This window comes from Pseudochaenichthys georgianus, chromosome 7, assembly GCF_902827115.2.
Source record: "Pseudochaenichthys georgianus chromosome 7, fPseGeo1.2, whole genome shotgun sequence".
Lineage (NCBI taxonomy): Eukaryota > Metazoa > Chordata > Actinopteri > Perciformes > Channichthyidae > Pseudochaenichthys > Pseudochaenichthys georgianus.
In genome coordinates this window covers 2,052,030-2,073,971 of record NC_047509.1, presented here as the reverse complement: position 1 = coordinate 2,073,971, position 21,942 = coordinate 2,052,030, and the positions used below count along the sequence as shown (strand labels likewise).

The 21,942-nt window shown below is 37.8% G+C and overlaps 2 protein-coding genes across 5 annotated transcripts; both read right to left on the bottom strand.

Moving 5' to 3' along the window:
• Window positions 1-1,146: 1,146 nt before the first annotated feature.
• LOC117449704 (polymeric immunoglobulin receptor-like) lies at window positions 1,147-13,345 on the bottom strand. 3 transcript variants are annotated; one of them, XM_034087536.1, is made up of 7 exons: window positions 13,292-13,345; window positions 6,295-6,624; window positions 5,010-5,342; window positions 4,630-4,671; window positions 3,263-3,373; window positions 2,039-2,076; window positions 1,147-1,694 (listed from the first exon to the last, which is right to left on the bottom strand). In XM_034087536.1, exons 1-7 carry the CDS (start codon window positions 13,326-13,328, stop codon window positions 1,524-1,526), a joined length of 1,062 nt encoding a protein of 353 aa, XP_033943427.1. In that variant the 5' UTR covers window positions 13,329-13,345; the 3' UTR covers window positions 1,147-1,523. The 3 variants fall into 3 exon arrangements, with proteins under 3 accessions (XP_033943427.1, XP_033943426.1, XP_033943428.1); XM_034087535.2 differs by lacking the exon at window positions 13,292-13,345 and adding an exon at window positions 7,368-7,462; XM_034087537.2 differs by lacking the exon at window positions 13,292-13,345 and adding an exon at window positions 7,368-7,437 and having other exon boundaries at window positions 3,275-3,373.
• A 562-nt stretch (window positions 13,346-13,907) lies between these two features.
• LOC117449705 (polymeric immunoglobulin receptor-like) lies at window positions 13,908-21,942 on the bottom strand. Of its 2 annotated transcripts, none has more exons than XM_034087539.2 (7): window positions 21,626-21,942; window positions 20,553-20,882; window positions 19,269-19,601; window positions 18,889-18,930; window positions 18,459-18,557; window positions 14,825-14,862; window positions 13,908-14,471 (listed from the first exon to the last, which is right to left on the bottom strand). In XM_034087539.2, exons 1-7 carry the CDS (start codon window positions 21,666-21,668, stop codon window positions 14,412-14,414), a joined length of 945 nt encoding a protein of 314 aa, XP_033943430.1. In that variant the 5' UTR covers window positions 21,669-21,942; the 3' UTR covers window positions 13,908-14,411. The 2 variants fall into 2 exon arrangements, with proteins under 2 accessions (XP_033943430.1, XP_033943429.1); XM_034087538.2 differs by having other exon boundaries at window positions 18,447-18,557; window positions 21,626-21,941.

Genomic DNA, 21,942 nt, shown 5'->3' with positions numbered 1-21,942 from the left:
CACACGGCATCTATTGCACGTCTGTCCGTCCTGGGAGAGGGATCCCTCCTCTGTTGCTCTCCCTGAGGTTTCTCCCATTTTCCCTTTAAACTGTGGGTTTTCTTCGGAAGTTTTTCCTTGTACGATGTGAGGGTCTAAGGACAGAGGGTCTAAGGACAGAGGGTGTCGTATTGTCATACTGATATTCTGTACACACTGTGAAGACCACTGAGACAAATGTAACATTTGTGATATTGGGCTATATAAATAAACATTGATTGATTGATATTATTTTGCTGCATTAAGTTGCAAAGTTTAAAGTGAAACCATACGTGATACACATGCAGGTGTTGGAGAGGCAACCCGGTATCACGGCATGACGTGAACATGTGACGATTTACACATTTCAGAAATGTTTTATTTTTATCCCGAGGAAATTATCCAGAGTAAAGAGCAGGAAGAGGTCGAATATAAAATACAATATAAAAAATAAAACCCCATAAAAATGGTATAAATCCAAATATATATGTACAGTATAAAACAATACAAACAAGTCATAAGGATTAAACATATGTGCGAGTGGCCTCTTGTATCCCGTACTGACCACATCACCTGGTTGAAGTAATATAGTTTCATATCTATTTATTTATATTCTGCTATAATTAAACATTTCTGACCAAAATAGTCAACTGTAAAGCAAAAATACCTAATGCTAATCTGCTAACTTTAAAGCGGACCTATCATGCTATATTTGAAACATATATTGTAGGGCCATACCTATATAAAACATGTCTGTGAATTTTTCTTTCAAAATACCAAACAGATCATGCATTTTAGCCATGCCTCATTTTGCTCAATTTTCTCTTTTCCAGCCCTGTTTTTGCAGGGGGCTGATTCTGTGAGAAGTCTTCTTCGCTGCTTTTGTGGCAGACTACAGCGCCACTTACAGCGTCTCCAGCGCTTTCGAGTGGTCTCTCATTCCCCTGATAGGCGGAGCACCCCTTTTCTGACGTCAGAAAAAAAGAAAAAAAAAATCGGATCCATTGCAGCCCCGTTTTTAGAGATTTGGGTATGGAGGAAAAGAGAGAGGGTTGTTTTCTTATACTTGGTGAGTTCCCTGACACACCGGGGACACATATTCATGTATAAAAGACGTATAAAAGTGCATTTTGCATGATAGGTCCCCTTTAATAGAACAGTTTATCTTAAAAAAATAACTTTAATACCATATATTATAACTTGTAATACAATCAACTTAATAAATCAATTAAAAGAGCTTTTTACATTACATATCATTTAGCTGAGCCTTTCATCCAAAGGGATTTACAATAAGTGCAACCAGCTTTGACCTGAAGCAAACTGTTGAAGCGGCACGTTTGTGAACTGGAGCAGAGCTGGACTTATCATCACATGATTTCATTCAAAGCAGGTTTGAAATAAGTAAATGGTTAAATAATCTTACATATTCCCACAAACATCTATAGTTTCAGAATATTTACACGGCTGCTTAATTCCCACCAGCTTCTTCTGCCAGACTGTGAGAGTTATTGGGGGTTGTTAACAGTAGAGTACAGAGGGGGCTCATCAGAGCTAGCTTCCACCGGAGGAACAGAGTAGATAACACACTCAGCGTCACCGTGGAAACCGCCGTGGGACGAGCCGACGCTGACAAGTTTGATCTCAGAGTAGGTGTGTTGACTCGGGTCGTCTTCAGCCTGGAGGGAAAAGCATTGCTTGATTAAGTGTGTCTTTAAAAACAGAGCAAAACAAACAACTGGACTTGTTGTGAAGTGATGTCATCAAAACAAAAATATATTTTCTTATTTACACGTATTATATTACTGCAGACAATATTGTATAACTTGTTTATCCTTACTGTAGTTTGTAACTAGCTGAAGCAACAACATGGTAGTAGTAAAATTGGTTTTGGCTCAATTTGGTTGAGTTTATTGAGGGTGAATTGAAGAGATTTCCCCAGGAGATCTCACACAGATCTTGTACACGTCGATGGTTTACAGAAGAATTAATTAATATTATGCTTATATTTTCTCAAACTCACCTCTGGTGCAGAAGCACATTGTGTTTCCTCATGAGGTTCTGAAAAACACAACAGTACTTTGAGAAAAAGACACATGACATCACACATTCCCCATTTGAACCAATATTTAGGCCAACCATTAAAATCTGAGTAAAACAAGACGCATGGATGTGTTTTGAGTTTGTAAACAACAGAATATACAGTATTTTTTAACCACCCTGCCAAATTTAAATTACTAAAGAAAATTGAATAAGTATATCAAATAAAGTTTAAATGAAAAAGATTAGCAAGCTAGCTGCATGTTTCTAAAATGCATATTAACTTTTAAAAAAGCCTCTGATCTGACTTCACTGAGTCTCCAAAATAGAGGAAGCTATCCTCTCAGCTCTCTCCATGTGTGTGTGTTTGTGAAAAGCTTATTTTTATAAATGGCATACGTTTTGTAGATAGACTGATTTGCAGTCTGGTGTGAAATAGATGTAAATGTATGTTGTTGTTTTTTTAAATCGTATTATTGTGTAGTTGCATTAATACTAACATGTTCTTTGTTTGTGATGTTACCATTTACAAAGCATAAATCTAGCATCTGTTTCCTAGCAACAACTGAAGGATTATCGCTCTACAAGAACCAGTGATAACAAAACCTTTAGACTGAGCAGCAGTGGGGTTATTTTGAATGCTCTAAATCAGTGCTTCTCAAAGTGTGGTCCGCGGACCACTGGTGGCCCATGAGCGCCCCCTAGTGGTCCGTGAGTATATTGGTACAATTTCACATTTTAAATAAATTAATAAATTAAAGTTGTACGCGTTCTCGCGGGAATATCTCCGCAATGGAGCGAGCTTAAGTTTTGATGGTATGATATAGCCCAGTGCAACACCTTCATCACACATGTTGCCACTTGTTTGTACCATTTTCAGGCGATTTGTAATCTGTTCTAGAAAAACGATGTGATTTTGGATATTTGTGGAGTTAGGTGGTCCGCGAGTGTTTTTTTATTGGTTAAGTGGTCCTTGGTATGAAAAAGTTTGAGAAACACTGCTCTAGATGAATATCCGTACCCCCAATCTGGTGTTGGGGGATGGACATTTTGTGTGAGAAAGTTATTTTTAGAATTGTGCGTCAGCTTTTAAAGTTAATATAGGTCAAGAGAAAACGGACAACTTTTCAGTGAGAAATGTTTTGTGTGTGTGTGTGTGTGTGTGTGTGTGTGTGTGTGTGTGTGTGTGTGTGTGTGTGTGTGTTACCTGGTTCCTCACTTTTGTCTTTACAAGTCCTCTTCCTGCAGAATACCAGCACAGACAGTGATGACACGATGACCAGGACGACCAGAGTCAGAGATACATACAGGATCACACCTGTGGTTGTTTGAAGAGTTAATGATAAACCATGACATCTAACACTTAGAGTACCCACAATCCATTTTGTTTTTCAAGGGGGGGGGGACAGGTTATCTTTAAGGCCCTGTCACACTGTCCCGAAATTGACACCCGATGGACACACGATAAAGGAAATGTTCAAATTCGGCTCTGATCGTAGCAACATCGGGCCATTCGTGAGGGCATCTTAGCCATCGTATGACCGCCGGTGGAGTTTCTCAGGCTCCGGCAGCAACTTCGTGAGCGGCAACTTCGTAAGGCACTCGTGAGGGCATCTTGTCAAATCGTGTCATCTTCGTGTTATCATCGGTGCATTCGCCCTCACTCTGATCGGGGCGAATGCCAGATGGCACCGATGATAACAAGATGCCCTCACGATGGCCTTACGAAGGGCAACATTGACACACGAATTCAACACGAAAATGAACTTTCTCAAGGTCCTTCGGCAATTTTTTGGCAAGCCAAAGATTTTGCCACCGCTCACGAAGTTGCTGCCGGAGCCTGAGAAACTCCGCCGGCGGTCATACGATGGCTTAAGATGCCCTCACGAACGGCCCGATGTTGCTACGATCAGAGCCGAATTTGAACATTTCCTTTATCGTGTGTCCATCGGGTTATTTTATTGCACAACAAAATCATGTAAACATATTATGTAAATAACCCAATTTGTGTTCTGTGAAACTAAAAAGGATATAATATATTATTTTGAAGGAGAGTTGACAGGAAGTTGTTGTTGTTATGGAAACAACATGACGGAGAAAACGTAATATCTTCTACATATACAGACGGATAAAGTAAAGAACAAAGTCTGAAGATATCAGTACAGTATCATAGTACTGTAACATAATTGTTTTTGGTACTTTCGTTGCAGTTGTATGTCTTAAATGTAATGTAAATGTTGCCTTCGTGTGTGGTTCGGGGCCATCTTCGTGCGAAATTCACAATTCCATATTCGTGTGTCCATCGGGTGTCAATTTCGAGACAGTGTGACGCGGGCTTCAAGGGGAAGACAACAGGACAACAGTATTTGCCATATACTGTAAAATAGAGTAAATCTTTAGCATGCCGGGAACCTGATTTCAAGGATCAGCATTTTAAAATGTACTTTGTAATGTGTTTTGAAAGATTCAAATTAAAATGTACAGGATCTGATTGTAGAAAGGTTATAGAACAATATGATGGAAGAATGTGATGGCCTGTTTAAACTGTATCTACTAAACACAGTGTGGATGTACCTTTAGTTGTTTTCAGGGAGCTTTCACTTTGGTTTGATGTTTCTGTAGAGGCCGATGAGGCGGATGATGAAGGAGTAGAAGTGGTCAGAGCAGTGAACAAAAAGAAGCAAGAAGTCCTGATGAGAGAAATGAGATCCTCCTCTGTGTCTGCCTGTCAGCTGAACTCTTTTAAATTGGTTTTTAAATATTAGCATCTTTCAGTGAAAAAGGCAGCAGTTTGTTTATATGTATGTATTTGTGTATAGATGTTGCATCGATACAGATCTTTGGAAATACTGTATGTAACTATGGTCATACTAATAAAGCTATTGAATTTAGTTTAATTGAAAACTGTCTTCAGAGACATGAACACACTTTTTCATTATCAAGCAGAAACTCACCATCAGTGACGTTGAGCACAAACCTCAGGTATTTATCTTGTGAGTTAGGTCTGCCCAGACCACACCTGTACCGTCCTGAGTCAGACTGGGTCAGCTGTTTGATGCTCACAAACACAGACACTCCTGTTGGATTTCCTTCAATATATCTGATGCTGTATCTGTCTTTCAAATCTGTCTCTCTAGTTGTTTTAATAAGAATGTCTTCTTCTTTACATTCCTCCTTGCAGAAGTACATGTTGGCCACAGTGCGATTAAAGTAGCATTCAACTACAATATTCCCTCCAGTTCTAGCATCGATTGTTTTTTCTGCAGAAGGATCACCATCAAGTTTTGCTGTTGAAAACAATTCAAAATCAATAGTTACTATTTGTAGTTTACATATCGTAGTTTCATATCTATAACTTTGTATATTTAAACTTGATCCAGTCCAACAACTTAATGAAATTAAGTATTTCAGTTGGATTTGATATCATTATATTTTGAATTTATATTAGATTTGAACGCCTTAACTAACTGAAAGTATAATTTGTTATTATGATTTACCCTGAGTCAGCTGGAATTCATATGCTCATTACTTCCCTAAAACATGACTTATCTAAACACTTCTGCATTAACTGTTCTTGAGAAAAGAGGAGTTAGTCTCTTTGTGCAGAAGTGATTTAAATGGTGAGGCTTAAGCAGAATGCATGTTTTAGGGAAGTACTGAGCATACAGTAAATGACATTTGGACTATACAGCATTCGTTGTGTTAGAGTTGGTTAATGGATGTTTGTAATATATTGTGGTCGTTGTTAAATATGGCCTCCAGTTCCTAATTAATTTAACATTCATTAAGACTTTTCTCCATTTTGGGATTCTTTGTTCACCGTGGAGTCACGCTCGACAACGTTTTCAAATTCATGATCTGAAAATGGTAATTTGGGGGTAAAGTATTCCTTTAAAGCCCGACCGCAGCCACAAACCACCAGTTCAGTTGTTGTTATTTTCTATTGATCTCAATCTATTACTAATTGTCTTACTTGTTAACAGAACACAGAGCGGCCATATGGTCTACTACTTCATTCAGATAAGAACAGAAACAACAGTGAATATGCTCGTGTCCCCGGTATTAAATTCTTCATCAATAATGTTCTAAACAATAATATTAAAAAACACTTGTGTACGTGTGTCAGTTTTGGTTTATCAGTTACTTTCAGAAGACATGTAGGATTTAGATGAGGTAATGGTGAAAAGGTAAAACTATTATTAAGACAATGAAGAAGATTCAGTTTTTAGTAAAACTCACCATCAACAACAAGGATTTCAAAATCCTTGTATGAATTCCGTGTCAAATATATTCCCGCACCACACCTGTAGCGTCCTGAGTCAGACCTGGTCAGCTGAGTGATGGTGACAAACAAACCTCCATCTTTATCATCAATGCTGTATCTGCCTCTCTGAGCTGAGGCACCAGTTGTTTCAATGAGAATATCTTCTTTATCACATGTTTCCTTACAGAAGACCTTCCTGTCTCTCGAAGAAGGAACGGAGCATTTAACTGTGACATTTTCTCCTTCAATTCGTGAATAGACAGAGAGTCGGGCACTGACGAGACCGGTGCTTCCATCCCGCAGAGCTGAACAAAAGAGGAACAAAAGATGAACAATCATTATTAGTGGTCAGTACTTCCTGTGAGATGTTGCAGTCTGATCACAACACTTCCTGTTTCACATGAACACAGATCCTCAGAGTTAAACCACAGCCTGACTGAAGACCACCATCAGCACTGCAGGTTAATGTGACCGTTCGGTCTGAGGTCTTTATCCTTCAGACACAAAGACTACATGAAGTCTCCATCTGTAACTTTAAGCGTTACATTAACGCAAATCCTAATAGTGCATCATCTTGTATTGTTTATGTCCACACCACTTTGACAAAACAATTAGATAGATGTATACTTTATTCATCCCAAAGTTAAACATTTTTAAAAAGATATAAGATACAAATATAATAAAAGTTAAGCTTAGCGGCGTGTGTATATAGTAAGAATAAAAATCAAAAGATTAATAAATTAATCATGAAAATATTCTGCAGATTAAATGATTATGAAAACAATCATTAGCAGTAAAAACTAGCATGTACATTATTTTACAAATCAGTCGTTATGACTTCTAGTTTTACTCATTCAGTGAGACGATGATAACTGAGATGATGTACGTTAGTTTGAGGAAGTGAAGCACATGTCATTGGTTGCATACTAAAAAGCCTAACTTTGGAATATTTGAACAACTCGTACTGCTGGAGCCTTGCATTAACTTAATAAATATTTAAAAAGAAAATTATTAAATTATTGAGATGAAAATAAAGTGAAGTACTCACAGAAGAGGAAGAGGAAGCAGATCAAAGTGTGACAGACTTTCATGCTGAGACTCTGATGGTGTACCACTGACTGTCTTTCTTTACTGGCCAACCAGGAACGTGTTCCTTCTTTAAAAGATGAAGTCCCGCCTCCAAACACAACACAGCTCTACTCTCCTCCCCAGCGCAGAAACACTATGGTCTAAAAATACTCCATTGAAAATAATGAATTGTAAATGTTACTTTGATAAAACGACAGAAGTAATATCAGCTAAATATACTTTGAGTATGAGTAAAAGTAATCATTATGCATAATAGCTTCTTTCATAGTGTTATTTTATTATAGAATAAATAATTTAGTTTTTATGTCTAACAAATACATGTAGCATTTTAATGATGATGTGCATAGGTCACTAACAGGCGGAGCGCGGCCCATTCCCAGACGCAGACTGTTGGGAAAATACTGAATTTACTCTTCCAATATCAGAGTAGCACAAGATGACAAATGCCCTACGTAGCTGTGTATGTAACCGGATGTGTGATGACCTAGAAGAGCATCAGGACTGTTTTAGGCATCTGATAGCTATGTGATTAACATGATGATTCAGCCTCTATGGAGAGAGACATATCCAACACGTCCTCACTCCCAGGTCGGCCTATGTTGACGTTATGTCAAGTCCCCTGTGTCGGCTTTTTCCAACGCAAGAGGGGGGAGGCGGCCGTGTCGGCTTTTTCCAAAGCAAGGGGGGCGGCCCTTAGCGTACATTTTCAACTTTCCGGGATGTCCATAGGCTTCTATATAGCTCCCTAAACGTATGTTTTAGACGACTTGAGATCACGAGCGAATGCTACCCGCAGATCCATTCTCACAGCGTTTAGCAACATTTTTCTTACTCAATATCAAGCCACACTTATTGTTTTTACACCCCGTCCCCCTCCTCCCCCACCCCGTCCCCAGAACTACACATGCTGGCTATTCTGTTTCGAAACATGTTCTCTATATGGCACGTCTCTACTGGGAGTTGTAGTTTTAAAAGACGTTTTCATATTTCCCATCATAAGAAGTTGCCAGTATTAAACTGTGTACATCCCTGGAGGTTTAGGGGATAGGAAACACTCACATTTAAAACATATAATTAATAAATAGGTGAAAATTGCTTGTGCCCATAATGGGCAGCATTATTATATATACACATGCCAGCTAAGGTCAGAAGAGCTTTATTTAACAGCTGGTCTTATGTCTGTGACCCCTCCTGTTGTTCATTGATGAGCCTGAAACATGCACTTGTCAAGGTTCAGAGGCACATTTTGAAAATATGGCAGTAGCCATCGATCATCTTAAGATAAGATATACTTTATTGATCCCAAGTTGGAAACATTTGCGTTACATCAGCAAGTGTAACAGTTGTAAATATGCAGTGGTGTTTATTTGTAAATCATTTAGTATAATCACATAAATTCTGTGTTTTATATTGAATAATTCTGTGTTCTTTATTTATTGATTGTTCAATACCTGACAAGGTCGGAGATGAAAAACGTGTTGTCGCAGGTTCCTCAACAGTGCATTACAAGACATCTATCAATATGTGTGTATACCTCCACCATTCAACTGTCGTATTCTGCACATAATAATAATAATAATTCCTTACATTTATTATAGCGCTTTTTCAATTACTCAAAGCGCTTTACATATACACACATTACACATATATCATACATGCAATGGTCAGATACTGTGGACAATACCCACAGGAGCAAGTTCAGGTGAAGTGTCTTGCCCAAGGACACACCGGCTTTACAGACGCAGCAGCGGCGGGTTTCACCCCTTGATCTGATGATCATTGCACAGCGCACTGTGCCACACCGTCCATCTTCACGCCTCGAAGTCATCGAGGCGCTTTTGCAAGTACACATTGGTATTATACATGTACTGTGGACAATACCCACAGGAGCAAATCCGGGTGAAGTGTCTTGCCCAAGGACACAACGGCCTGACATACTATCTACATACATCTTATAAGAGCATACTAACTCTCAAAAATTCTTGAGAAAGCGGTCGCAAAACAGTTGTGTGATTACTTAAAAAACAATGATTTATTTGAAGATTTTCAGTCTGGCTTTAGAACACATCATAGCACAGAGACAGCTCTGGTTAAAGTCACAAATGACTTTCTATTTGCCTCTGACAAGGAACTTGTCTCTATTCTGGTTTTGCTCGATCTCAGTGCTGCATTTGATACTATCGACCATGATATCTTATTGCAAAGACTAGAGCACATAGGCATACAGGGAACTGTTTTAGGCTGGTTTAGGTCCTATCTATCTGAACACTCTCAGTTTGTACGTGTCAACGATGAATCTTCCACGCAAACCAAAGTTCGCCATGGAGTGCCACAGGGCTCAGTGCTCGGACCTATTTTGTTCACATTATATATGCTTCCGTTAGGCAATATTACAAGGAATCATTCTGTAAACTTTCATTGTTATGCGGATGATACTCAACTATATTTATCAATCAAGCCTGATGAAATTAATCATCTAAATAAAATTCAAGACTGCCTTAAGGACTTAAAAACGTGGATGACCTTACATTTTTTGATGTTAAACACGACCAAAAGTTATTTTACTTGGCCCAAAGCATCTACGAAACAAATTATCTAAAGATATACTAACTATGGATGGCATTAATTTAGCCTCCAGTGAGACTGTAAGGAATCTTGGTGCCCACATAAAATCAATTTCAAGGACCGCCTACTTCCATCTACGTAACATTGCAAAAATCAGGCATATCTTGCCTCAAAACGATACAGAGAAACTAGTCCATGCATTTGTTACTTCAGGGCTGGATTATTGTAACTCTTTATTATCAGGGTGTACCAAGAAGTCAGTCAAGTCGCTTCAGCTGATTCAAAATGCTGCAGCTCGTGTACTAACCAGAGTTAGGAAAAGGGACCACATTACTCCTGTTCTGGCAGCCTTACACTGGCTCCCTATAGAACACAGGATAACATTTAACATTCTTCTTCTCGCCTACAAAGCCCTTAATGGGCAGGCGCCATCTTACCTTAAAGAACTCATTATACCCTACTGTCCTACTAGGGCATTGTGTTCCAAGAATGCAGGGTTGTTGGTTGTTCCTAGAGTCTCTAAAAGTACAATGGGAGCCAGAGCCTTTTCTTATCAAGCTCCACATTTGTGGAATCAGCTTCCAGTTTGTGTTCGGGCGGCAGACACCCTATCCGTTTTTAAGAGCGCGCTTAAGACCTTCCTTTTTGATAAAGCTTATAGTTAGGGCTGATTAGATTCAGCCCCTAGTTTTGCTGATATAGGCTTAGTTTGTCGGGGGACATCTTACTTCTTCCTTCTCTCTGTCTATACCTGTGTACTCTCATGTTCCGATTAACCCAGCTTCCCCAAATGTCTTTCTTTTTGGTGTCTATATACGCCGGGATCCGGAGTCATGGATGATCCTGCGGTCCTGTGTCCTGGATCGCGAGCCCTGGATCTTGAGTCGTGGCTGTGGTCCTGGATCATCGGTCCTGGATGGATATCCTCGTGGATTCATCTTCCTGTTATACACACATGCATTTCCAAACATTTGGACTACCTATGTTGTACATTTATTATCTTTTCAATGTACACACGGCATCTATTGCCGATTGGATCAAATATAAAAGTCAGCCGAATTAGTATTGATACTGCAAGGAGACTTATATTGTGAAGAGAAATTGAAGATTTTGTTTAATTGCTGATATATTTATGATCCACGTCACATATTCAGTTTCGGCAGCAGTTGTTCCTGTCTGTCTAGAAGTCTTCTCATCAGGGCTCTATAAATAGTGAACTACGGCAGATATGTAATATTTAATGCAGCCGTACCGTGTATTACAATTACATTACAAATGTCCGTGCGGAACAATACCCCAACCCATAGATCCATGGGTGAATAATGTCAATCACCACATTACACACATCCCTTACATTTACATTTTAATTTACATTAAAGTATTTTGTGAGGCCTTCTAAAATGTTTTTAAATATAATTAGGGTTGTAGTTGAAGAGTTTGCCTGGCAACGCAATCGCACAACAGCACGTCCATTAATACAGATTTCAGTATTCTGAGCCCCTACTCTCCCCATAACTTACGGCAACAAAAGTCCTACATTATTCAATTAAAATAAAGAAGTAAAATCCATAAGTGTGGCTTGATATTGAGTAAGAAAAAGGTTGATAAACGCTGTGAGAATGGATCTGCGGGTAGCATTCGCTCGCAATCTCAAGTCGTCTACAATACGTTTAGGAAGCTATATAGAAGCCTATGGACATCCCGGAAAGTTGAAAATGTACGCTAAGGGCCGCCCCCTTGCGTTGGGAAAAGCCGACACGGCCGCACCCCCCCCCCCTTGCGTTGGAAAAATACGACACAGGGGACTTGACATAACATCAACATAGGCCGACCTGGGAGTAAGGATGTGTTGATATGACAAGCATGATCATTTCATATTATATTTTGACCTAAATCAAAATATAATATTATTTTCAAAAGCTTTTTTTGTCTGATGCTTAAATTAATTTTAAACAGACAGTTCAACAAAAGGATACCGCAAAAAATAAATTGTATCATTTAAATATTGAATTGTTCTCTCTTAGTAATATCCCATTTTCAATAAAATTGCGGTCTTACCTTAACTTGAAGATGAAGTCCATTTGCCTATCCTACTGGACAAAAATCTCTATGGTTGCGATCGGATAATCCAAAAATCAGCTCCTAAGTTCTAACCCTATCTCCTATTCCTTGACCTCTGAGTGAAACGTCACAGGGTTAAGGGATAGTCGATAGGAGAATTCAAAAGGACTTAGGAGAAGAGACTGCTGTACTTTAGAGAATCCGACTGCACTTTCGCTATCCGACGTGTTTATGATGCGCCAGCGGACGTCATGAATGTGCGTCTGCTGCTGTGGGGGAACTATGGAAATTACAGTTTTCTATACAGCGGACTACAACATGGATGTTTAATAAGAACGAGGGACTACTGTGAACTCATCTAGAGACTCTGCACCGTGCTCTGATGCTGTTGCTTTGCTTTATGAACGTGGACAACAGAGAAACATATTCTTCATGACCAAAGTTGGAATTGAAATAAAAAAGGAAAGTGAAACCTATGCTCGTCGTCACCCTCTCCCTCCGGTCCACATTAATACAAATGATCCCAATACGTATGATTGTATGAACTAAAGATATTAAAATCAATACAGATGTATTTATTATAAACGTTAGTCCTTAACATCTATCACTGTGTATATCACCATTCAAACATCTTTTAAAAGTTGAACAAACCCCACAGCTCAGTAAAGACTGAAATGTTGACTTTATTTGATCATTTCAGTGAAAACTAACGTTCATATTTCTCTTTTTGATTATAATACTGATGAACGTTCAAAACAAAGCACTTTGGCAACTTACCACCTATGTTTTAAAATGCTTAATAAGCACCGTAACTTTCATGATATAATTTCTCCGTCATAATCGGTTGTTTCTGTGAACGGCCGACTGTTGAGTGATGGCAAATGATGCGGCTGCAATGCATTGTGGGGCAGCATTTTCTCCTCTCCTTTCGGGAGGTCCAGTGGTTCCTAAACTAAAGGAGGTTATAAAGGAAGTTTGAAACCTCCTTTCCTATCATCTAGAGAATTCGAACAGTACTTATCATGGCTGCCACTGAGGGACGTCCGGATCATTTCACTCCGTTAGGAAGGTTCCTAAGCTAAATGGACTATTGGAACGCAGCCCGGGCTGATTTTTAGTCCCAGTCCGCCCCTGCTCATGGTTGATCACACCTTTACCCACACACAAACAAACAAACAGCTGATCACACGGCTGGGGGAGTTAACATTAAATACAGAAAGGAAGAGGACGTTATAGAGAAATACAAAGTGTACTCACTGAGAACGAAGAAGATCAAACTGTGGCAGACGTCCATGTTCGGGTCTCTGATGGTTGAACGCTGTCTCTCTTTCTTCTTCACCGGCAAACCAACACGTTTTCACTTCTCTAAATGATGGAGTCCATGCTTAAAATAAAACACTCACAGCTTGACTCTCCTCACCAACACCTGCATGTGTATGGTTTCACTTTAAAACTTTGCAACTTAATGAAGCAAAATAATATCTTTGCTTTAACATTTACATTATTCAATGTTAAGTCTGAGGAAAGGTGTCCTTTGTTTTAAGCCAAAAAATACATATTATTGTCAAACACATTTCAGAAATGTTTTATTTTTATCCCGAGGAAATTATCCAGAGTACAGAGCAGGAAGAGGTCGAATATAAAATACAATATAAAAAATGAAACTCTATAAAAATGGAATAGATCCAAATATATATGTACAGTATAAAACAAGACAAACAAGTCATAAGGATTATGTGCGAGTGGCCTCTTGTATCCCGTACTGACCACATCACCTGGTTGAAGTAATATAGTTTCATATCTATTTATTTATATTCTGCTATAATTAAACATTTCTGTAAATCAAGTCTTTAACCAAAATAGTCAACCGTAATTTGAAGCAAAAATACCTAATGCTAATCGGCTAGCTTTAATAGAACAGTTTATCTTACAAAAATAACTTTAATACCATATATTATAACTTGTAATACAATCAACTTAATAAATCAATTAAAAGAGCTTTTTACATTACATATCATTTAGCTGAGGCTTTCATCCAAAGGGATTTACAATAAGTGCAACCAGCTTTGACCTGAAGCAAACTGTTGAAGCGGCACGTTTGTGAACTGGAGCAGAGCTGGACTTATCATCACATGATTTCATTCAAAGCAGGTTTGAAATAAGTAAATGGTTAAATAATCTTACATATTCCCACAAACATCTATAGTTTCAGAATATTTACACGGCTGCTTAATTCCCACCAGCTTCTTCTGCCAGACTGTGAGAGTTATTGGGGGTTGTTAACAGTAGAGTACAGAGGGGGCTCATCAGAGCTAGCTTCCACCGGAGGAACAGAGTAGATAACACACTCAGCGTCACCGTGGAAACTGCTGTGGGACTAGCCGACGCTGACAAATTTGATCGCAGAGTAGGCGGGTTGACTTGGGTCGTCTTCAGCCTGGAGGGAAAAGCATTGCTAGATTAAATGTGTCTTTAAAAACAGAGCAAAACAAGCAACTGGACTTGTTGTGAAGTGATGTCATCAAAACAGGTATTTAGATATTATTTTCTTATTTACACGTATTATATTACTGCAGACAATATTAACTTGTTTATCCTTACTGTATTTTGTAAACTAGCTGAAGCAACAACATGGCAGTAATAATTGGTTTGGGCTAAATGTGGTTGTGTTTATTTGGCGTACGGGTAAATTGACGAGATTTGCCCAGGACATCTCACACAGACCTTTGTACACATCGTTGGCCTACAGAAAACTGAATTAATATGATGCTTATATTTTCTCAAACTCACCTCTGGTGCAGAAGCACATTGTGTTTCCTCATGAGGTTCTGAAAAACACAACAGTACTTTGAGAAAAAGACTCATTTTCACACATTCCCCATTTGAACCAATATTTAGGCAAGTGGTTCTCAAACTTTTTCTGTCATTCCCACTTTGAACAGGTGGCCTTTTCAAGCCCCACCTGTTCCTCATCGCTCCAATAAAATGGTAGGCCAAGCTTAAAATTGTCAAATGTATCGTTCTATAACAGGGGTCTCCAACCTTTTTTAGGATGAGAGCTACTTTCAAAAAATAAAACAAGTCGTGAGCTACTTTTACTCCTATTTTTTGTTTTTTTGCAGTGTATATATTTAGCACATTTTAACATTATTATATGCTGACCTTTAACCTTTGTGTGCTGTTTGGGTCTTTGGGACCCGTTTTCAGTGTTTTCTAAAATAAAATGTATTCAATTAAATTATTTTAACCTGCTTTATTTGGTGGTGGACGTCACATCCTCTATGGCAGTGGTTCCCAACCTTTTTTGTCTCGTGTACCCCTTGAGCTGGTCCCCATTCTATAAAGTACCCCCTCACTCATCCGTTATAATTCGCCTAAATCTTTTCGTGTATTAAACACTTTGTTATCGTTTTTAACCCAACTGCTCCTAAATGAAAATCACTTGTATAACTCTCATTCAATACAAATGCATTTAAACTTGAAATGTACACTTGTTGTCAGGTAAACAAATATGTTGAGACTCACTACTTATTTAGGAATTCAATAATGTCTTGTTTTAGGAGAAGACCCCTCCCCTCTGAACAGTCACTTTAATCTGTCATATTTGAAAAGAAACATTGTTATTTTCTGTATTCATGTAACAAAAGTTATTTATTTATTTGGCGATGACCCTGCGGGCGACCAGGCACCCTCAAGTACCCCTAGGGGTCCCCGTACCCCCGGTTGGGAACCACTGCTCTAGGGGGGTCCGGGGGCATGCACCCCCAGGAAGATTTGTTCTAAATGTTGAAGTTAAATGCATCAATCTGGTGCACTTTGAGCTAGGGCTGCTCAATTAATCGTATTTTAATCGCAATTACGATTTTGGCTTGCAACGATTAAGAAAACAACATAATCAAAATAAAACAATTTTTTTTTTAAAATAGGTTTTTCAGTTGAATTATACTTTAAAGTTCAGGGTAATCAACTGTTAAAAACATACTTTTCAAATTATTTTCTTCAATAAATGGATGTTTTCAAAGTAAATGGATAATCGTTTTTAATAATCGTGATATCAATTATTGACCCAAATAATCGAGATTAGGATTTTTGCCATAATCGAGCAGCCGTACTTTGAGCACAACATGAATTTATGGATACAGCTCTCAACACTCATATGAAAGGGAGCTGTATACTTTTCAATAATCCAAACATCTTTAGAATATGATCACAACCAATAACAAACATTTCACCTTGTGTATTCTTATCTTATCTTACCTAGTTAGCATTCTTTCTTTTTATTTATGCATATTTTACTAATCACTCCCCTTTTGAACAGTTTTTTTGTTCTTTACTGTCCTATACACATTGGAATGATTTCTTATTTAATTTTTTACAACTTTATTAAATAGATAAAGGTCTTCTCTCTCTCTCTCTCTCTCTCTCTCAAATACACAAAATGGGATTTCGAAAAGTGTCACGGTTAAACTCCTTATGAAGTGGTGAGATGCCGCTCCACATTGCTTTTTGCTGTTGTGTGTCTGTGAGAGCGTTTCACATGTGTGTATGAGAGATTTTTACCTGTGGCGAGCCGTCAGAGCCCTCTAGGCCAGTGCTTCTCAAACTTCTTTCAGTAATGTACCCCCTTTGAAACATTTGATCAGCCGAGTACCCCCTGACCGATCCCGAACATTTTTGATCGAAAAAGCCAATATAAATAATTACAATATAGTGATGTTCCCTCAGTGTGTGATGTATTAACTCCTTCATGGTATGCATTACAACAAACTAAGGATATTTTCATCTTCATGCATGAAAAAAAATAACAACACTTTTTTTCAATTTAAGTAATATGTTATTGTGAAAAACTATAAAATACAATACACACATTTGACATGTTTATATGAGGACCACCTTGGTGGTTCTAGGAATGTTTTATATAAAATTGTGTTTTCTATTTAATTTATTTTACTAAGATTATTTTTTTAATTAGCCTTTTTTTTTTTTTTTTTTTAATCTCACGTACCCCCTAGTACCGCAACATACCCCAAGGGGTCCGCGTACCCCCATTTGAGAATCACTGCTCTCTGAGGGCCTAAGATATTCTACAAAATAATATTTAAAAACATTAAAACAAATTATATTTTTCTTTATATATATTCTTTTTAAATATGTTTTTAGTTAGTTAGTTTTACCAAAAATAACTTAATTAAATTGTATTTAAAATAACATTTCCAAATAAATAAATCCTTTGAATCTGCCTATTCAGTTTCTGTTTGAATGTGAAGGGTTAAATGAAAGAAGCTCGTCTCTGCGAGGTGAAGACAGGATGTTGCTGTTGGACGTCCAGCTATGAATTCACAGAGGGCCCGCTATAGTAACTGAACGAGAGAGTAATGTCAAATGACAGTACAATTGACCAATCATATCTTCCCTCTAAATGGGTAGGCTTTATTATCGCGGACTTTATGACAAGTTCCGCCCGCTGTGAAACGTTTCTTGTTTCCATAGCAACAACAACTGTCAACAGCGTAAACTCACCTTCAAAATAAAAGCATGCCAAATTACGACGTACAACTGCAACGAAAGTAACAAACATAATGCAAAATCCTTTTCTATTTCAAAGAACACAAATTGGGTTATTTACAGGTGTTGTTTTGTGTGGTTGAGGGTCACTTTAATTGATGCGTTTTGCACCCCGGGACGTTGTTTTGATATTCCACCGGTGAGAAAAAAAAACGCATGGATGTGTTTTGAGTTTGGAAACAACAGAATATACAGTATTTTTTAACCACCCTGCCAAATTTAAATTGCTAAAGAAAATTGAATAAGTATATAAAATAAAGTTTAAATGAAAAAGATTAGCAAGCTAGCTGCATGTTTCTAAAATGCATATTAACTTTAAAAAAAAGCCTCTGATCTGACTTCACTGAGTCTCCAAAATAGAGGAAGCTATCCTCTCAGCTCTCTCCATTTGTGTGTGTTTGTGAAAAGCTTATTTTTATAAATGGCATACGTTTTGTAGATAGACTGATTTGCTGTCAGGTGTGAAATAGATTTAAATGTATGTTGTTGTTTTTTAAAATCGTATTAATGTGTAGTTGCATTGATGTATGTTTGTGATGTTGCAACTTACAAAGCATAAATCTAGCATCTGTTTCCTAGCAACAACTGAAGGATTGTCGCTTTACAAGAACCAGTGATAACAAAACCTTTAGACTGAGCAGCAGTGGGGTTATTTTGAATGCTCTAAATGAATATCCGTACCCCCAATCTGGTGTTGGGGGATGGACATTTTGTGTGAGAAAGTTATTTTTAGAATTGTGCGTCTGCTTTTAAAGTTAATATAGGTCAAGAGAAAACGGACAGCTTTTCAGTGAGAAATGTTTTGTTTGTGTGTGTGTGTGTGTGTGTGTGTGTGTGTGTGTGTTACCTGGTTCCTCACTTTTGTCTTTACAAGTCCTCTTCCTGCAGAATACCAGCACAGACAGTGATGACACGATGACCAGGACGACCAGAGTCAGACGCACATACAGGATCACACCTGTGGTTATTTGAAGAGTTAATGATAAACCATGACATCTAACACTTAGAGTACCCACAATCCATTTTGTTTTTCAAGGGGGGGGGGGGTTATCTTTAGATGAAGACAACAGGACAACAGTATTTGCCATATACTGTAAAATAGAGTAAATCTTTAGCATGCCGGGAACCTGATTTCAAGGATCAGCATTTTAAAATGTACTTTGTAATGTGTTTTGAAAGATTCAAATTAAAATGTACAGGTTCTGATTGTAGAAAGGTTATAGAACAATATGATGGAAGAATGTGATGGCCTGTTTAAACTGTATCTACTAAACACAGTGTGGATGTACCTTTAGTTGTTTTCAGGGAGCTTTCACTTTGGTTTGATGTTTCTGTAGAGGCCGATGAGGCGGATGATGAAGGAGTAGAAGTGGTCAGAGCAGTGAACAAAAAGAAGCAAGAAGTCCTGATGAGAGAAATGAGATCCTCCTCTGTGTCTGCCTGTCAGCTGAACTCTTTTAAATTGGTTTTTAAATATTAGCATCTTTCAGTGAAAAAGGCAGCAGTTTGTTTATATGTATGTATTTGTGTATAGATGTTGCATCGATACAGATCTTTGGAAATACTGTATGTAACTATGGTCATACTAATAAAGCTATTGAATTTAGTTTAATTGAAAACTGTCTTCAGAGACATGAACACACTTTTTCATTATCAAGCAGAAACTCACCATCAGTGACGTTGAGCACAAACCTCAGGTATAGATCTTGTGAGTTAGGTCTGCCCAGACCACACCTGTACCGTCCTGAGTCAGACTGGGTCAGCTGTTTGATGCTCACAAACACAGACACTCCTGTTGGATTTCCTTCAATATATCTGATGCTGTATCTGTCTTTCAAATCTGTCTCTCTAGTTGTTTTAATAAGAATGTCTTCTCCTTTACATTCATCCTTGCAGAAGTACATGTTGACCACAGGGCGAGTAAAGTAGCATTCAACTACAATATTCCCTCCAGTTCTAGCATCGATTGTTTTTTCTGCAGAAGGATCACCATCAAGTTTTGCTGTTGAAAACAATTCAAAATCAATAGTTACTATTTGTAGTTTACATATCGTAGTTTCATATCTATAACTTTGTATATTTAAACTTGATCCAGTCCAACAACTTAATGAAATTAAGTATTTCAGTTGGATTTGATATCATTATATTTTGAATTTATATTAGATTTGAACGCCTTAACTAACTGAAAGTATAATTTGTTATTATGATTTACCCTGAGTCAGCTGGAATTCATATGCTCATTACTTCCCTAAAACATGACTTATCTAAACACTTCTGCATTAACTGTTCTTGAGAAAAGAGGAGTTAGTCTCTTTGTGCAGAAGTGATTTAAATGGTGATCTTAAGCAGAATGCATGTTTTAGGGAAGTACTGAGCATACAGTAAATGACATTTGGACTATACAGCATTCGTTGTGTTAGAGTTGGTTAATGGATGTTTGTAATATATTGTGGTCGTTGTTAAATATGGCCTCCAGTTCCTAATTAATTTAACATTCATTAAGACTTTTCTCCATTTTGGGATTCTTTGTTCACCGTGGAGTCACGCTAGACACAGTTATCAAATTCATGATCTGAAAATGGTAATTTGGGGGTAAAGTATTCCTTTAAAGCCCGACCGCAGCCACAAACCACCAGTTCAGTTGTTGTTATTTTCTATTGATCTCAATCTATTACTAATTGTCTTACTTGTTAACAGAACACAGAGCGGCCATATGGTCTACTACTTCATTCAGATAAGAACAGAAACAACAGTGAATATGCTCGTGTCCCCGGTATTAAATTCTTCATCAATAATGTTCTAAACAATAATATTCAAATACACTTGTGTACGTATGTCAGTTTTGGTTTATCAGTTACTTTCAGAAGACATGTAGGATTTAGATGAGGTAATGGTGAAAAGGTACAACTATTATTAAGACAATGAAGAAGATTCAGTTTTTAGTAAAACTCACCATCAACAACAAAGATTTCAAAATCCTTGTATGAATTCCGTGTCAAATATATTCCCGCACCACACCTGTAGCGTCCTGAGTCAGACCTGGTCAGCTGAGTGATGGTGACAAACAAACCTCCATCTTTATCATCAATGCTGTATCTGCCTCTCTGAGCTGAGGCACCAGTTGTTTCAATGAGAATATCTTCTTTATCACATGTTTCCTTACAGAAGACCTTCCTGTCTCTCGAAGAAGGAACGGAGCATTTAACTGTGACATTTTCTCCTTCAATTCGTGAATAGACAGAGAGTCGGGCACTGACGAGACCGGTGCTTCCATCCCGCAGAGCTGAACAAAAGAGGAACAAAAGATGAACAATCATTATTAGTGGTCAGTACTTCCTGTGAGATGTTGCAGTCTGATCACAACACTTCCTGTTTCACATGAACACAGATCCTCAGAGTTAAACCACAGCCTGATTGAAGACCACCTTCAGCACTGCAGGTTAATGTGACCGTTCGGTTTGAGGTCTTTATCCTTCAGACACAAAGACTACATGAAGTCTCCATCTGTAACTTTAAGCGTTACATTAACGCAAATCCTAATAGTGCATCATCTTGTATTGTTTATGTCCACACCACTTTGACAAAACAATTAGATAGATGTATACTTTATTCATCCCAAAGTTAAACATTTTTAAAAAGATATAAGATACAAATATAATAAAAGTTAAGCTTAGCGGCGTGTGTATATAGTAAGAATAAAAATCAAAAGATTAATAAATTAATCATGAAAATATTCTGCAGATTAAATGATTATGAAAACAATCATTAGCAGTAAAAACTAGCATGTACATTATTTTACAAATCAGTCGTTATGACTTCTAGTTTTACTCATTCAGTGAGACGATGATAACTGAGATGATGTACGTTAGTTTGAGGAAGTGAAGCACATGTCATTGGTTGCATACTAAAAAGCCTAACTTTGGAATATTTGAACAACTCGTACTGCTGGAGCCTTGCATTAACTTAATAAATACTTAAAAAGAAAATTATTAAATTACTGAGATGAAAATAAAGTGAAGTACTCACAGAAGAGGAAGAAGAAGCAGATCAAAGTGTGACAGACTTCCATGCTGAGACTCTGATGGTTTACCACTGACTGTCTTTCTTTACTGGCCAACCAGGAACGTGTTCCTTCTTTAAAAGATGAAGTCCCGCCTCCAAACACAACACAGCTCGACTCTCCTCCCCAGCGCAGAAACACTATGGTCTAAAAATACTCCATTGAAAATAATGAATTGTAAATGTTAACGCGCTCACAGCTCCTCATATCTGTTCAGAAACTGGACAAAAGTTAAACAGACTGCTTGTGTCATGGCGAATACAGTCGCTGCTTTATGTATGTC

Coding starts and splice junctions, on each gene's coding strand:
- LOC117449704 (XM_034087535.2), bottom strand. CDS start 7,410: ATGAAAGTCTGTCACACTTTGATCTGCTTCCTCTTCCTCTTCT. Junction 2,077..3,262: donor AGACAAAAGTGAGGAACCAG/GTAACACACACA, acceptor TGTGTTTTTCAG/AACCTCATGAGGAAACACAA. Junction 1,695..2,038: donor AATGTGCTTCTGCACCAGAG/GTGAGTTTGAGA, acceptor TTTTCCCTCCAG/GCTGAAGACGACCCGAGTCA.
- LOC117449705 (XM_034087538.2), bottom strand. CDS start 21,668: ATGGAAGTCTGTCACACTTTGATCTGCTTCTTCTTCCTCTTCT. Junction 19,602..20,552: donor TGAAATCTTTGTTGTTGATG/GTGAGTTTTACT, acceptor TGTTTTCAACAG/CAAAACTTGATGGTGATCCT. Junction 14,863..18,446: donor AGACAAAAGTGAGGAACCAG/GTAACACACACA, acceptor TGTGTTTTTCAG/AACCTCATGAGGAAACACAA.